Source organism: Sycon ciliatum, chromosome 13 (genome assembly GCF_964019385.1).
Source record: "Sycon ciliatum chromosome 13, ocSycCili1.1, whole genome shotgun sequence".
In the NCBI taxonomy this organism is placed as follows: domain Eukaryota; kingdom Metazoa; phylum Porifera; class Calcarea; order Leucosolenida; family Sycettidae; genus Sycon; species Sycon ciliatum.
The window spans coordinates 22,142,827-22,159,492 of record NC_088655.1 but is presented as its reverse complement, the minus strand read 5'-3'; the positions used below and the strand labels follow the sequence as shown (position 1 = coordinate 22,159,492).

Here is a 16,666-nt window from a genome sequence, read left to right as displayed (position 1 = left end):
CAAGCTTTATCTTGATTGGAATGGTTCTAATGATGGCAGTCTATTGTCCTCCATCATTCTGTCTTTGTCAGGCAGTCTACAGGTTGTCCGTGTGCGTCGTAATCCTGTAGGCCATGATGGTGTTGTATCAGTTTGTAAAGCACTGTCTTCTTGTTCTCTTCTGAATGTAGCCAATGTGTCCTTCCTCATTGACCGTCATGATAACGTCCATCTGTCATGTGTTAGTGAAGTTGTTGAGTCATGCCCTAGCCTGTGTGAGCTGTATGCATGGGGTTATGGTTTCCAGTATGATGATGATTGTCTGGAAAGGTTTGTGGGAGCTGTGCAGTCGCATGGTGTATTGCATGCACTAGGGGTTTCACGCCGTGGTGAGAATGCCCTTTTGTTGTCCCGGCTCGAGCAGCTTCTCCTTGACCCCACCTGTACCCTGTGTACTGTTCATTATAGCATGATGACATGACTGTGTTTTGTAGTATGTGTACGTTATGCGAGGGCAGAACTGATTAGCTTCTTGATTCGTTTCTTGAGCACAGACCAGCAGCAGCAGCAAAGCCTAGACCAGTCATTTCTTCTACCTATCCAATGTACATAGAGAAGACGCTACTGTTGTCCAGCTTGAATTTTTTCATTTTTTATTGATTGAAATAATTTCCATGTCTGTACTCCACTCTAGCAAAACCGCTGGCCAAAATACATCGTAGCTCTGTCTATTTCATTATCTTACCCGCGTATGTGTGCGTTCGCTTGAGTATTTCTGATATTCGAATTTGGTCACTGCATTATAGTGTTCATAACATTCCTTTAGGAATGGGTTTGCTCCCACACATAATAATATTCCTGCTTAGTAATTAGTTGCTTGCCCAAAACTCATTTTTTTTCCATGATCAGTTACGTATCTACACGCTCGTGGACTGCATAATTATGTGCATTATGGAGCCATGCAAAATGCTAGCAGCTTGTGATTGGACAAATACAGTTTCTCACCTGCTATCTTTGCTAGAACCCTGGGCGCTGCGTGCTGCTTGGAGAATATTCGTTTACCTTCAAGTTTCTTACGCCCATAATATCGTTATAAATATTACTAGCAATTTTGCCATGTCAGTTACAATATCCAGCATCACCTTCTCTGAAGAGCCCTTGATCAGCGAAACAGCTGTGAGAAGGAACTGTTTTACCCGTAATCCCTTCGTTGTTTGAAATTATTGGTGTGAGTAATGGCTACCGAAGGTAGCAATGGTCGGCTTTAAAGCGCATGAAGGAGGAGAGTTTGTTGGATTTTTATAAGAAACAGCCGAATGGTACCGTGCATAGGTTTATTGATATTCGTATTTGGTTAATAATAATATTCAGCTCAATCTCATATGCATATGTAAGCAACGCCAATATGGGGAGCAACCCCAGAGATGACGCCGATGCCCAAGCCATGGGCTAGATCTGCAAACTCCGTGAATTCTCCCGCCTTCTGTGTTCACAGTCCCATACTCCCCTTGGAGTAGTCTGCACGGCGCTGCGGCTGCTGTTGCTGTTGTTGTTGTTGTTGTTGTTGTTGTTGTTGTTGTTGTTGTTGTTGTTGTTGTTGTTGTTGTTGTTGTTGTTGTTGTTGTTGTTGTTGTTGTTGTTGTTGTTGTTGTTGTTGTTGTTGTTGTTGTTGTTGTTGTTGTTGTTGTTGTTGTTGTTGTTGTTGTTGTTGTTGTTGTTGTTGTTGTTGTTGTTGTTGTTGTTGTTGTTGTTGTTGTTGTTGTTGTTGTTGTTGTTGTTGTTGTTGTTGTTGTTGTTGTTGTTGTTGTTGTTGCTGTTGTTGTTGTTGTTGTTGTTGTTGTTGTTGTTGTTGTTGTTGTTGTTGTTGTTGCTGCTGCTGCTGCTACAGGAGCTACTGCTGTGGCTGTAGTTACAGCCCCTCTCGTTGTCAGGAAATGTTTGCTTGTGCTACTTCTCATCCAGTTGACTTCTTATTATGACTTTGTACGTTATAATTTTGTTGAGTTCCGGTTTTCCCCTTCATTCTAACTCAAGTGCAGTTTAGCGTGTATTGGCTTGCGATTTCCTTTCTTCTGTTTGCTTGGCATTTTATCGCTCCACAGGTACCCTCGGTCTCAGGTGCTCTCACATTTGTGCAATTGTTGATTTTGGTCCTGAATTGTCCTCCCTGTTGCTTTGCTACCGTCCTCCTCCTTCCTCCACCTTTTTTTCTTAATTGGCCTCATTATGGCATTCGCTTCCATGTAATTGGGCTTGTAGCCCGTGTGTACTTGCGAATTCAAATAAAAATATACATACATACATACATACATACATACATGGCAAAAGTACAACAAAATGGAAGGAATGCAACGGGGAGGAAAGCAAAGCTCAGCCATTAAATAATACTTTAAAAATAAAATCGGTAATAATTATTTTTTTTGTCTCTTTCCCTCAAAACCCAGTTAATTATTTAATTTTAATTTTTATTTTATTCCAAGCAATACATGGCTGGGGTAGCCAATGACCACTTTGCGTGGCTATTGCAGGGTTTTTATAGCCAACCACGGCTAACAAGGAAAAGAGTAAGAAGTCAAAAAGAAAAGGAACTTACTTACATTGCATAGCCAATGCCATTAAATGGAATTGCGCACATTACTTAAGAAATGTTTAGCCAATGCCAAGTGAAAAAAATTGATTGCATATCGTCAGCGTCCGCCCCGATTTTCGCCCCCCCCCCGGCCAGTTTATTTTATTTTTAGTTCCGCTAGATGTACTGTACAGTAAAACCTGTCAAGGCGACCACCTGTCCTAGAAGACCACCTGTCCTAGAAGACCACCTGTCCTAGAAGACCACCTGTCCTAGAAGACCACCTGTCCTAGAAGACCACCTGTCCTAGAAGACCACCTGTCCTAGAAGACCACCTGTCCTAGAAGACCACCTGTCCTAGAAGACCACCTGTCCTAGAAGACCACCTGTCCTAGAAGACCACCTGTCCTAGAAGACCACCTGTCCTAGAAGACCACCTGTCCTAGAAGACCACCTGTCCTAGAAGACCACCTGTCCTAGAAGACCACCTGTCCCACAAGACCACTGCAACCAGGACTAAGGGATGCTATTTCCAGTCAATTGGCCCTGGATACGGCGACCACCTGGCGACAGAGACCACCTTTTGAAGGTCCCTTGAGCGGTCGCGTTGGACAGCTTTCACTGTATGTGCATGCGATCTATGCCTATACGCCTATACGGCCTCTAATTAGCGTGCCTGTAGATCTTGGAAGGCGAAGTACGCAGACTGAATCATGCGTGTAAGTGCTACGGGCTTGAAAAGTGAAAGAGATAATCAGCTGCCTGATTTTCTTTGTTGTCCTACGTTGGTTGTTTCACTTTTCTATATTTTGCATCCTCAAAATTATCTTGCAAGATGTTATTCGAGGCTGACGATTCATCGTGTGGATTTATCTCACTCTGCGTAAGATGGCTTCAAAGGAAAAGTGAAGAAAAGGCATGTGTAGGGATTGCGAGCACATACCATGCAGCCATACATGCAAAATAAGAAAAAATATATTACCTCCCGTCCGCCCCGATTTCCCCTGGAAAATCTGACCGAATAAACAATCAATAATAATGTTTGGCATGGCCTAAACACGAATTGAGTTTCCTGCACAAACAAGCAGATACAGAATCATGTGATAGCGGGCATTAAACCGCTCATCAAAAGTTATTATCGTAGGCAGTGCAATAGAATAAAATCAACGGCAGTAATGGCATTAATACACGGGTTAAAATAATGCTATAGGCGTGGGGTGATGCTAAAATAATTTTGTGAAAAATTTCTCATACCATTTGTGTACATGGCAGAACCACAGAGACTGATATCTTTCTCGTGACTCCGTGTCTCGTGTTTAAAAACACTCATCAAACAGCAGCAGTACGCTCTGCCCTTGTTAGGTATTGAGCACTGGTTTGCAGCAAGGAGCTCGGACACTTTTGTTGTGTCACCATGTGTGCACGTGTGTGTATCATCTTGTATGTGTGTGCACACATGTGCGCGCACACGCGCGCGTGTGTGCGTGTAACTTATTTGTGTGGTGTGCGTGCGTGTGTGTTTGTGTGTGTGTGTGGGGGGGGGGGGGGTACGTGCTCGAGCATGGGTGTGAACTACTGTGCTGCTCAATGAAATCCAGTCGATGCACTCAAGTACGTGCTGGGCGTTGCGCAACCCTACACCTGCGAACACTGGGCTGCAAAATGGTGCAAGGCGCAAACTTGAGTGACGCGACTGGATTTCATTGAGCAGGACTGTGCAACGAACCTCTCCACTCTTGGCCCGTGCGTCAATTTTAGTCCGGTAGAAAATCAAGGTGTAAAGTTAGCAGTGTGTGTTGTGAAGTGTGGCTTACTATGCATCGTACAATAATTATTATAGTTGCTACTGTAGTAGCAGAAAAGTATGATTTTGCCAAACAGGGGAGGTAACCACGGTGTTATCTTCTTACAGAGTGCCCTAAAAAATTAATATTGGGACTTTACACCGAACCGTATTAAAAACAAACGTGATATGCATGTCTCGTGGCAAGCAGAAGGAATTAATTAATTTATTTATTTTAAACTCAACTGCATAGCATAATTATGCTAGCAAAGCTGATAATTATGGGGAGCAACCCCAGAGATGAGGGCGATACCCAGCCATGACAAAAGTACAAACAAATTGAGAAGAGCGGATTGGCAAGAATGGAACGGGCAGGAAAGCAAAGCTCAGTTATTTTAGAAGTGGTACAGTCAGTAATTTCATTGTATAGGTAACGACGAATTAAGTTCCATGAATCAGCCAGTACAGAGTCACGTGATGGCGGGAATTAAACCGCTCCTCAAACATTATTATCGTAGGCAGTGAAATAGACTAAAATCAACGGCAGCAAAGGTGCTGATACAAGGGATAATATTATATAGGGGTGGGCCGATGTAAAATAATTTAGTCAAGATTATGATACCAAGGGTGCACATGACAGAACCACAGAGACTGATATCTTTCCCGTGACTCAGAGTCTCGTGTTTAAAAATACTCAGCAGACTGCAGTAGTACGCTCTGCCCTTTCGGACATTTTGTTCACCACGCGTGCACGTCTGTGTGTATATATCTGTGTGTATATATGTGTGTGTATGTGTGTATGTGTGTGTACATGTATGTGTGTGTGTGTGTGTGTGTGTGTGTGTGTGTGTGTGTGTGTGTGTCTGTGTGTGTGTGTGTGCATGTGTGTGTATGTGTGTACGTGTGTGTGTGTGTGTGTGCGGGCACGTCAATGGTCAGCTGACACACGTCCTCTTTCCATCCACGATCAAGATTTGCAACTCATCACTGTTTCGGTCTGTTGACAATGAGAGCAGATTGGCTGGTTATGCTAGCGGTCGTGAACTGGCCGTCTTCACTCGGCTATGCAGAGAGAAAGAGAGGACGACAGAATGACTACCACAGCTTAGTGGGCATTAGAAACTCCCATATCTCTCTTATCCAGGACCAGGCCCTTAACTCGGAATGTCTGAATCTTTTCGCTCACATAGCAAAGGGATTGTACATGGGGTAGTGGTCTACCAGAATGTACTCAGTATTCCGTCACACCACACTCGCAACCACACGCTAGCCAAAAACTAGGCCAGAAGTAATAAAGAGCAAGGCGGCCAGCAAGAGATATGTCAGTGCAAGACACGAGCAGAGCAATGTCCTGGTGTGGGTGACTGGGCAGTGGGTGAGCACCTGAAAATCCGACTCCCTAAATTTCCAGCCACGACCGCTCAACCGGGCTGGGGAAAAACTCGCCTTGCGGCCAAAAAACCCTTCTACTAATATGGGACCTGCCCCACTGCCAGTCACACCCAAAAAAAACGAAGAGAAACAAGCAGAAAGGAGAAATCATACAACCAAAAAACACCGAAACCCTCGGGACAGAAAAACACAAAACAAAGCATGCCTTGGAAAACCAGTAAAACAGCACCCAGTGGAATCCCAAAAACGTACGGGACCCAAGGGAGATAGGGCGGGAAAAATTCCACGCTATACGAGGAATACAAGACCACGGTGGCAGGTGGGGGAGAGTTGCGCAGTGGAAGAGCAGCAGAGCATGACAGAAAAAAGGTGAGTGAAAAATACGTTTTTTACACTCTTTCGCGACGCTCAGCCGTGAAAAAACAGCACATTCTGAATCATGGGTCCATAGAAAAGACAACAAGGACCAAGGAACTACAAGTTACGCTGTAAAATCCACTAACACCACCAGACACTAAACAATCAGCTCACCCGATAACTAGAGCTGATCGCCAGTTAGCTGTGGAACGTCAGTGCCGTCGGTCAGTGTCGTGCAATGTTATCGCATGAGCTGATTGTCAAGTAACTGGTAGTGTAGTGGACATTATAGCGTAACTTGTAGTTCCTTGGTACTTTTTCTTTTTCTATAAATCTATCCTTGGCTCTCCGTCAGAGTCCATTCTCACTCTGAACCACGTACATTTTCAGGGGAAGGGCCACATATCAAGGATAAGTTTCCATACAGTAATACTGGGCGCCGAAGAACGGCCAGGCTAGGATTTTACCAGTTCTTATGAACGGCACAGGCTGGATGTTTTGCAGATAGGAACGGAAACCAGTTTGTACACTATAATGTACACTGAGACGTATAACTCTGCATAAATGTACTTTGAAGTACATGTAATACTGTACCATTCAATAAGAACGAAACTGCTGTGTTTGCTAAAACTAAGAACAGGCTAGGCTAGTACCTTGACCCCCCCCTTCAGTACTGTATGCAAACTATTAGCCACTTGGTTTACTTACTTCCCGCTGCACGTGAGGATAGCGCTGTGTTGGGTTTCTTGCAGCTCGCTGCCCGATTCCTCCTCTCGACGGGCCAGTACGAGACTGAAGTACATACAGGTAGACCGAGACAAGACAGTTCACAGCCAAGTAGAGTGTCGTGAACTATGCATATTCAGGATTCTAGCCAAAGGAGTGCAGAAGGAGCAGCCCCCCCCCCCCCCACCCCCTACTCTGATTGAGCCCCCACCCCCACCCCGTGAAAAGTGGCGCCCTTCTACTCATTCGTCGATTTCTGTATTTTTCATGCCATTCAACAAAAAATGCAGTCGATGCTCACCACTAGAGGGTTCATAAAGGCACGTTTGTTTGGGGTGAAGTCGGGGTTCGCCCTGTACGTTGCATTTTGCATGGTAGGACAGCTTTAGAAAGTGGAAAAATGGGTTACGAGGTACCGTTTCCCCTCCCTCCCCCCCCCCCCTGCAATTTTGATCCCTGATGTGGGGACCTGAATGTTTTGAGAAAGTGCACCCTTCCATTTTTTGCAGCATGCATGCTAAAAACTTAAGAGAGCATGTCTGAGAATACCAAAGTATGTGTGCAAGTGGATCTCTCCGATTTCGCTCAAAATTTGCAGGTATGTTCCCTTTGGGGTGTGGATCGATCGTGCAAAGCCCTTGAAAAAGTTTCTGAAGGGAACCTTGAAATTTGGATACCCCTCAGAAATGGCCGAAATATCACATTATTTATGGGTCTAGAAACGAGTCACGCCACAGCGTATACGAACAAGCTATGAACAAAACTCCATCAAGCCAACATTGCCTCACCTTAGAAGAGTTCCTGGAGCGGTACCGCTTAGCCACGCCAGGATCCCAGAAGACGAGGTCCATCACCCCCTGACGCCACAAATGATCGTCTTGAAAATAGCCAATTTACAAGCGCTGGCGAAACAGCCAGCTACGTCCTCAATTGGCCAGAACTATACACCGGCAGATAGTAGAACACCTCTTCTAGCGCTGAGGACATGTCCCCCATCTTCCTTTTGGGGTTTTCTTGAAATAAACTTTTTTGAATTTTTCTACTCGACCATGCTGAAATACGGCCAAAGTCATACCTGCGCAGGAAAGCTCGCCCCTCCGCGACGTCTCCTCAGCAATTTCTACTCCTGTGGTGTCAGATAGAGTTTATTCACAACTAGCAAGGAGGACAACAAACGAAGAACAACATTCCAAGCAGTGTGCGAACACAAAAGGGAAGTGTGTACGAACACCAAGGAAAGTGTGTACGAGCGCATATGGAAGCAGGAGCTCTAGGCGGGTGCATACGGGGTGCGGGAGTTGCACCATATACGGAAGTATGCCATATACATCATGCCCTCCTAAGATAAAAACGTACAAGTGTTTATCTAATCAACAAAAAATAATGTGAAAATTGCATGTGCGTAGCAAATGACATGTCGCGGAGCAGCAGCAACTTCCAACAGACTTGTAAAAGGGATAATTGCAAAAATTATATACATGAAGGTTTTCAACTGCGAAACAATGGGAATGACAATTGAATAGGTACAATGGACATCAACAACTGAACAGAGCGAGTGTTAATTGTACGATTGTCCACGCGTTGAAATAATGTTAAAGGGGACATTCTGTCGCCGGGGACGTTGGCTTGTTCGAGGTGGTACCTGAACAGTTGACTGTGGCGACGACTGAGTCACAGGGACTGCTTGTGGTGAAGCGTCGAGTACGGGAGACGATGCAGGCATGGCTGTTGAAGCTGGAGTAGGAGGACGGTACGGGCGGAGGTAGCGATGGTTGCGCCAATATACGCGTCCACTCGGTAGCTTGACGTAGTAGTCGCGGTGGTCACCGATAGCCACGACAACGCCGCGGGAAGACCACCGTTTTGTCTTCGGGTGCTGAATGTCAACGTGCGTCCCGATAGACAAGTGGGGAAGCTCTCGGTGAGGCTGACTGGGAGGCTGGTCTACTCGATCAACATCATCCATGTCAGATGCGGTGTCTTGCCAGTGGGAGTCGAACTGGCTCCATTGGGCGAGAACGAAGGAGACGAGTGGGCGACCATACAGTAACTGGGCAGGACTCTTTCCCGAAGTGCCAGGAGTATTGCGCCACTCGAGAAGGCCACGCTGGAAAGCATCGGTGTCTAGATTACCGTCATTGGTAGTCTTTTCCACCAGGTACTTCATTGCCTTTACGGCTGCTTCCGCATGTCCGTTCGACTGTGGGTAGTGAGGGGACGACTTGATATGACGGATTCCCCAGCGCTCGCAAAATTCAGCAAATCTGTGAGACGCAAACTGAGGACCGCCGTCCGTTGAAATGACCTGTGGTACGCCTACATCTGGGAACCACCTGCGGAAATGACGAATGACGTCAGCTGACGTGGCTGAGTGACCAAGCTTGGCTATGCATGGCCATCCGGTTAAGCGGTCGACGAATACCAAATACTCGCAACCTTGGCAACTGAAAAGGTCAGCACTAACACTTTCGAATGGCAAAGTGGGCTTGCGGTCAGAAATGGGCGGTTCGGCAGACTGAGACGGCTGAAATTCACGGCATGCATCACAGCTGCGGACTAGCGTGTCTAACTCACTGTTCATTCCGGGCCAATACACTGTCTGACGAGCACGTCGTTTGGTACGGGTCAGACCTTGGTGGGCTGCGTGAAGGTCGATCAGCGTTGACGCACGCAGAGAGGCTGGGACGACTATGCGTAGACCTTTCAGGACTATGCCATTGTCGGTGGACAAATGTTCACGCACGTTCCAATACGCACGAAGAGGCTCGGGCAGCTGCTTTTGTGCTGAGGGAAATCCGTTCTGGATATACCCGAGTAGCATCTGGTAGTCAGGATCAGATGCTGCTGCGGCACGGAGCTTAGCGAACTGGAGACTCTGGGGACCATCTTGGAGTAGACAGATACGGATACTGCGGCAGGACAGTGCTGGATCTTCTCCAAGTTCATCATCACTAGTCGGGATTGATACAGGATGTCGTGAGAGGGCGTCTGCGAATACGTGCTCTGAACCCTTACGCCACGATGCTTTCACTTGATACGGACGAAGTTTCATGATCAATCGGAGTAGACGAGAGTTCTCAATCTGGTCAAGGGTGTAGCTGTTGATAATCGGTACAAGCGGACGATGGTCGGTGATTAGTGAGAACTGTGCAGCAGATAGATACAAGCGGCACTTGTGCACTGCCCAGACGACTGCGAGGCACTCGAGCTCGATTACAGCGTACCTTGTTTCAGCGTCAGATAAGAAACGACTTCCACACTGGATGAGGTGCCATTGCTGGTCATCATGCTGTTGCCATAGGGCAAATCCAAGGCCATTCTTCACAGATGCATCAGTCTCGAGACGGAGAGGCTTGCCAGGTTGGAAGAAAGCTAACACTGGTGACTCAGTCAGAATGGCTTTGACGGCTTCGAATGCTATGGTGTGCTGCTGATCCCAGGCGAACTCATTGCTGGTTTTCAGGAGTGGGCGAAGCGGCTCACTTAGTTCAGCAATGCGCGGTGTGAAGTCGCTGCATTGGTTGACCAAACCGAAGAATGAGCGGAGGTCAGTGCGGTTGCAGGGCACTTCGAACTGGCGAATGGCAGATGTCTTGCTACCATCAACGGCATAACCATCAGCATTGATGACGAATCCGCAGAACTGTACTTCACTAGCACCGAATACAAACTTGTGTGGGCTGAGCGTAATGTGATGCTCACGGGCACGGTGAAGGACGTCACGAACGTGGGTGACGTGGTCTTGAAAATCGACGTCATGTACTAGGCCGTCATCAACGACTTTGACGAAGTTAGCGAGGCGGTCAAATGCTGCGTCTGTGCGGCAGTTGAATTCGTCACCTGCTGAGGACAGACCTTGAGGGTTGCGGCAATAGCGATACCGACCCCAGGGCGTGATGAATGTCGTGAGCGGCTTCGAGTCGTCGGACAGGGGTATTTGCCAGTACCCATGACGAGCGTCGAGTGTGGTGAAGAAACGGGCTTTACCAATAGCTGTCACGGCGTCACGCGGAGTACGAGCTGGGTGTGTTGGTCGGCAGACTTGGTCGTTGAGTTTACGCAAATCAACGGTGAGGCGCTTCTCGTTAGAAGACTTCTTATCTGCGATGACGATCGGGTGGCACCAGTCTGACGGTTCAGTGACTGGCTCGATAATTCCATTGATCACCATATCGTCCAGTTGAGATTTTATCTGGTCTCGGAATGCGAATGGGATTGCGCGGGCACCATTAACACGAGTTGGTGTGGCGTCAGATTGAAGCTTTATCTCCATGGGAGGACCAGCCATGGGCTTCAATTGGGAATCGTCAAATACATCAGCAAACTCTTGCATCAGCTGAGCCTTAACATCAGCAATGTCTGCACTACTGGGTTCGGACTTCACACGGGAGATCCGCGGCCAGGACTCAGGGAGAATGCCAAGAGCACGGAGAGATTGGCATGACAGCAACGCATCATCGAGGTCTTCATACACATGAAGTACCGTGGTGTGCTGGGCTGAGCCAATGGAGAGCGTGGCAGAAATCTTTCCCAGGCTAACCAGAGAGGTGCCGTTTGCTGCTGAAACAGTGTCGGAATCGACGGCAAGGTTCTCAGGGAAGCCACCTAGCTGGGAAAGATGTGCTGGCCCAATGGCGTCAACATCGCTGCCGGTGTCTGGAATCCATGTCATGGCTTCGGCGGTCGGTTCTGTGTTGAGCTGCGTGTGGACACTGAGTTCTAGACCATGTCGAACAGAGGCACGTTGCAACTTAAGTTGACCGACTTTGCCGGATGCTGTTGGTTTGCCTTTGTGCGGGCACATGGACTGAAAATGTCCGACACGTTGACATCCGTTACATTTGCGTGACTTCGCAGGACATGTGCCTTTGGTGTGGGGACTGCGACCACAGCTGGGACACTTGTCACCGGCGGGCTTGTCTGGTGTAGACTTCACGGGAGCGGGCCGGCTCGCCTTCTGCTGTTTATAAGATGATTTCTTAGCTGCGTGCAAGTGACCACTGGAGGGAATGCCAGAGGAAGTTTGGTAGGCTGCTTCCTCAGCACGGCAGAGCTTCACGGTTGCCTCCAGATCCAAGTTCTGGAGGGCCAGCAGCTTGTGACGCACGTCGTCCTCAAATACACCTGTCACAATGCGGTCACGTAGTATGTCGCTTTTGAATTTCAACAGGCCTGCCTTGCAGGGGTTGCACATCGCCTGGTTGCAGTTATGACATACTGAACACCCAGAAAAGTCACACGCGTGAAACAGTTCACGGAGGGCCGTATAAAAGGAGTCAAATGATTCCCCACGCTGCTGCCGTCTCTTGTAAAATTCAATTCGGTCGAGCAGCGGGTTCCTCTGCCGCCGGATGTACTGCTGGAGGACCGGGATGGCATCAGCAATGTCAGCGTCTTCCGGGAAGGCGATAATGCCTTCTCGGATGAAACGGCGCAGGTCCTCATCTAGGGCCTGGCGGAACGCTGACATACGTGTATAGCGGTCGTGGCTGGCGAGACATTGGCATTGCGCATAGTCACGCCAGGCCTCCTCCCAAGCGGTAAATTCTGCCATTGTGGCAGTAGATAACAATACTGGTCGTTCTGCGGACACAGACTTGGGTGCGGGTGGGGTTGTAGAACTAGTACTGGTCTGGTTGGACATCCTTTCCATCAGGGTCTGAAACTGTTGATCTCGCAGTGCAGACGCCTGTGCCTGAGTTGTCAGGAGCTGCAGGAGCGTGGCGACGTCAGGCACTCCATTACCAGAAGGTGCTGCGGGATCGCTGCTCGCCATGCTGATCACAAATGCTCGTTGTGACAGCTCACACAACTACGTCCTACGAAATAAATTGAACAACACTCTAATCTAAAACGAACTAACAAACTAACTGCAGGGTAATCTAATCCAAATCCAACGGAGTGCTACACTGCTACTGGGCCAGGTAAGACACTACAAACTAGGTTGGTGTGGACAGAATGGAAACTACAGGACGAAATGTTCACTGCGCCATGTGGTGTCAGATAGAGTTTATTCACAACTAGCAAGGAGGACAACAAACGAAGAACAACATTCCAAGCAGTGTGCGAACACAAAAGGGAAGTGTGTACGAACACCAAGGAAAGTGTGTACGAGCGCATATGGAAGCAGGAGCTCTAGGCGGGTGCATACGGGGTGCGGGAGTTGCACCATATACGGAAGTATGCCATATACATCAACTCCAACACTACTCCCAAGGCCGCAGAACAAAGTGTATTGTTGGCTCTGACAAGGAAAAAGCAGCGGTGATCACTTGTCACTCCAAACGACAAGCTTCTCCTTGCGCCACCGATAATTTTTTGTGCGACTGTTGATGCAAAAGTGACTGAAGGCCTGAGCGCAGTTTTTGAATTTTATTGCAAGATGCACGATGAGATTGCGTGCTCTGTGACGTAGGATGACGCTTCCATATCACGACACGCGGCCATCGATCGCGAACGTGACTGGAACGCTACTCGGAACAGACCATGATGGCCGCGAGGTAAGATGAACTGTATTTCCTGCTTGATCTACTGAGAACCCTCACAAACTGTCCTAGGAGTGTTGCAATGGCAGCAAGCCGTTGAAATATGCCCCACGTACAGCATGGAGAGTTATTCATCTTTCAAACTTACCTCCTGAAATCCGAACTTAGTCCAACGGTAAAAGTCCCTTGTTTTCATGTCGATGCTCGACAAAAGCTGCAAGCTCGGTCGCTTTGTGTTGACTGGCACGCGAGCAGCACTGGCTGCACGAACTTGTCGCGTGAACTGCATGAGAGATTTCTTACGTCATAAAGAATATGATTTCATCATCATTTCACTGGTCTTCGACTTACATGGTCAGGGAAAATCCCGATTCGTAGGCCTACAACATGGTCATCGTGTTCTTGAGCGCAGTAACAACACAAGTGTGATCACTTCCAGACCAACGGGCGTTCAAGGCGAGTAACAAGCGCACATGACGAAGGTGACTCTGAAATCTCGTGAGACATGATCCACGGGACTTGGAATTCTTGCGTCACAAGGCACGTGATTTCACCGTGCCTCTTGTAGTGAAATTCTTTGAATTGCGCTCATGCTTTCAGTCACTTTTGCATCAACAGTTGCACAAAAAATTATTGGTGGCGCAAGGAGAAGCTTGTCGTTTGGAGTGACAAGTGATCACCGCTGCTTTTCCTTGTCAGAGCCAACAATACACTTTGTTCTGCGGCCTTGGGAGTAGTGTTGGAGTAGAAATTGCTGAGGAGACGTCGCGGAGGGGCGAGCTTTCCTGCGCAGGTATGACTTTGGCCGTATTTCAGCATGGTCGAGTGGAAAAATTCAAAAACGTTTATTTCAAGAAAACCCCAAAAGGAACATGTCCTCAGCGCTAGAAGAGGTGTTCTACTATCTGCCGGTGTATAGTTCTGGCCAATTGAGGACGTAGCTGGCTGTTTTGCCAGCGCTTGTAAATTGGCTATTTTCAAGACGATCATTTGTGGCGTCAGGGGGTGATGGACCTCGTCTTCTGGGATCCTGGCGTGGCTAAGCGGTACCGCTCCAGGAACTCTTCTAAGGTGAGGCAATGTTGGCTTGATGGAGTTTTGTTCATAGCTTGTTCGTATATGCTGTGGCGTGACTCGTTTCTAGACCCATAAATAATGTAATATTTGGGCCATTTCTGAGGGGTATCCAAATTTCAAGGTTCCCTTCAGAAACTTTTTCAAGGGCTTTGCACGATCGATCCACACCCCAAAGGGAACCTACCTTCAAATTTTGAGCGAAATCGGAGAGATCCACTTGCACACATACTTTGGTATTCTCAGACATGCTCTCTTAACCCCTTTAGCGCGAGCGTCGTACTAGTACGACGCACATGAGTTGCATGCCCCACGGCCGTCGTACTAGTACGACGCGCGCTGTACACTGTACAGTGAACCTGCATCTCATAGTCGTGGGGTCCGTGTTGAGTCCATAGTGACTTGTTCAAACTATCGTAACTCACTCAATACTTGGTCGATTCTCACAATCGAAACATGTATCTGCAAGAGAAAACTCTCAGCTGGCGATAGAAACAATCGCCGAAGCGATGCGACCACCGGTTGTTGAGATATGCGACTCGACACGGCAAATTTCAACTCGATTTATTTGCGCAGTCTGCAGAACGCGCATCTCATAGTCGTGGGGTCCGTGTTGAGTCCATAGTGACTTGTTCAAACTATCGTAACTCACTCAATACTTGGTCGATTCTCACAATCGAAACATGTATCTGCAAGAGAAAACTCTCAGCTGGCGATAGAAACAATCGCCGAAGCGATGCGACCACCGGTTGTTGAGATATGCGACTCGACACGGCAAATTTCAACTCGATTTATTTGCGCAGTCTGCAGAACGCGCATCTCATAGTCGTGGGGTCCGTGTTGAGTCCATAGTGACTTGTTCAAACTATCGTAACTCACTCAATACTTGGTCGATTCTCACAATCGAAACATGTATCTGCAAGAGAAAACTCTCAGCTGGCGATAGAAACAATCGCCGAAGCGATGCGACCACCGGTTGTTGAGATATGCGACTCGACACGGCAAATTTCAACTCGATTTATTTGCGCAGTCTGCAGAACGCGTATTTTCCATCATGGATCACTTGTGCGCTACCTGCTGCCATGGAAACAAGATTCAAATGATGGTAGTGGATCCCGTGAGTCCTCACAAAAAAATTTGAGCTCGATACGAGCAAGGAGACCGAAATGGCAGCTGAATATTTGAGCTTGGTTAGTCTTGGCCGTGCTCAAGTCTGTCGAGCGCGTGGATGAAGTTTGCCAGACTGTAGCACGGGGTTTTGGTTTCGCTCCGAGCTAGGTTTGACACCAGTTTGTCACTCGTCTCAAGACCTTTCCAGGAAGCTCAAGATCGTGGAATTCGTCCAAGGGAAGGTAAAGTTATCGATCCTTGAGCAGCTAGTACTTTCATGGGAAAATGCGACTTTTACAGGTGTTGTCGCGTGGGGCGCGCTCAGGTAGCGTCGTGCTAAAGAGGTTAAAGCACATGTTGTTCAAAAACCTTTCTTTGAATTTCTTCCAATGACGCACACACGCACCCAGCCCCCCCCCCCCCCCCCCTCCTCCATCTCACCCAGACATGCACCCACCCATCCACTCACACATGCATGCACAGTACAATTACCTCATGTCGGCTGGCTGCAGCAGAGAGCTCCAACGCCAAGCCAGCAGCGACGCTCGGCGCTTGCCGCGCATTAGTCTGCGTCGGGGACTGCAGCACATTGTAGCCTCCATCATCGTCGGGTGAAGTACGCTGCGGTGGTGCCATCTGTGCATCGGAGGACACACATTCAGGTGTTGAACTATTGCAGTGTTAATGGAAGAGAGCGTGTGGGCTCTACTCATAATTAACTGTTTATGAAACTGCAGGAAGCTTTCCCACTTTTACAAAACCATTCTAAGTTACAAGAATTCAACCTGCTCTAGAGAGGTTTTGCCATCTGTACATTGGAATAGCGTTCTTAAAAGATGTAAATTACTCAACATGCTCCAGGGAGGTTGTGAGCTGAAGGATTCGGATAACGGGTGGTTACGGCTTGTACTCGAACCAGGGACTTTCGCTGTAGGTCGGCAATACTTGCATTAACGCAGAGGACTCGCAGACAATGCAGAGTATGCTGCCGACATGAAAACTCGCTTGGAATTTGCGGAGACGATGCACAGGTGAAACGCAGCACTCAACATAAATTCGTTACTGGTTAGAGAAATCCAACCTCGTGAATAAAGTAGCGCCGGGCGCTACGCAGCCCCAGCACTACACACACTGGTCAGTGCGCTACGCAGCCCTAGCACTACACACACTGGTCAGTGCACTCGAACACGG

The 16,666-nt window shown here is 47.9% G+C and overlaps 1 protein-coding gene across 1 annotated transcript in view; it reads right to left on the bottom strand.

Moving 5' to 3' along the window:
- Positions 1–4,282: 4,282 nt before the first annotated feature.
- The window catches only part of LOC135829052 (mucin-2-like), a 42,241-nt gene continuing 29,857 nt past the window's right edge, over positions 4,283–16,666 (bottom strand). The window contains exons 21-23 of the mRNA XM_065341458.1: positions 15,968–16,111; positions 6,789–6,872; positions 4,283–5,393 (exon numbers count right to left, since the gene is read on the bottom strand). Coding sequence (XP_065197530.1) covers positions 5,316–5,393; positions 6,789–6,872; positions 15,968–16,111 — 306 coding nt within the window. The 3' untranslated portion in view covers positions 4,283–5,315. The remainder of the gene's footprint in view (positions 5,394–6,788; positions 6,873–15,967; positions 16,112–16,666) is intronic.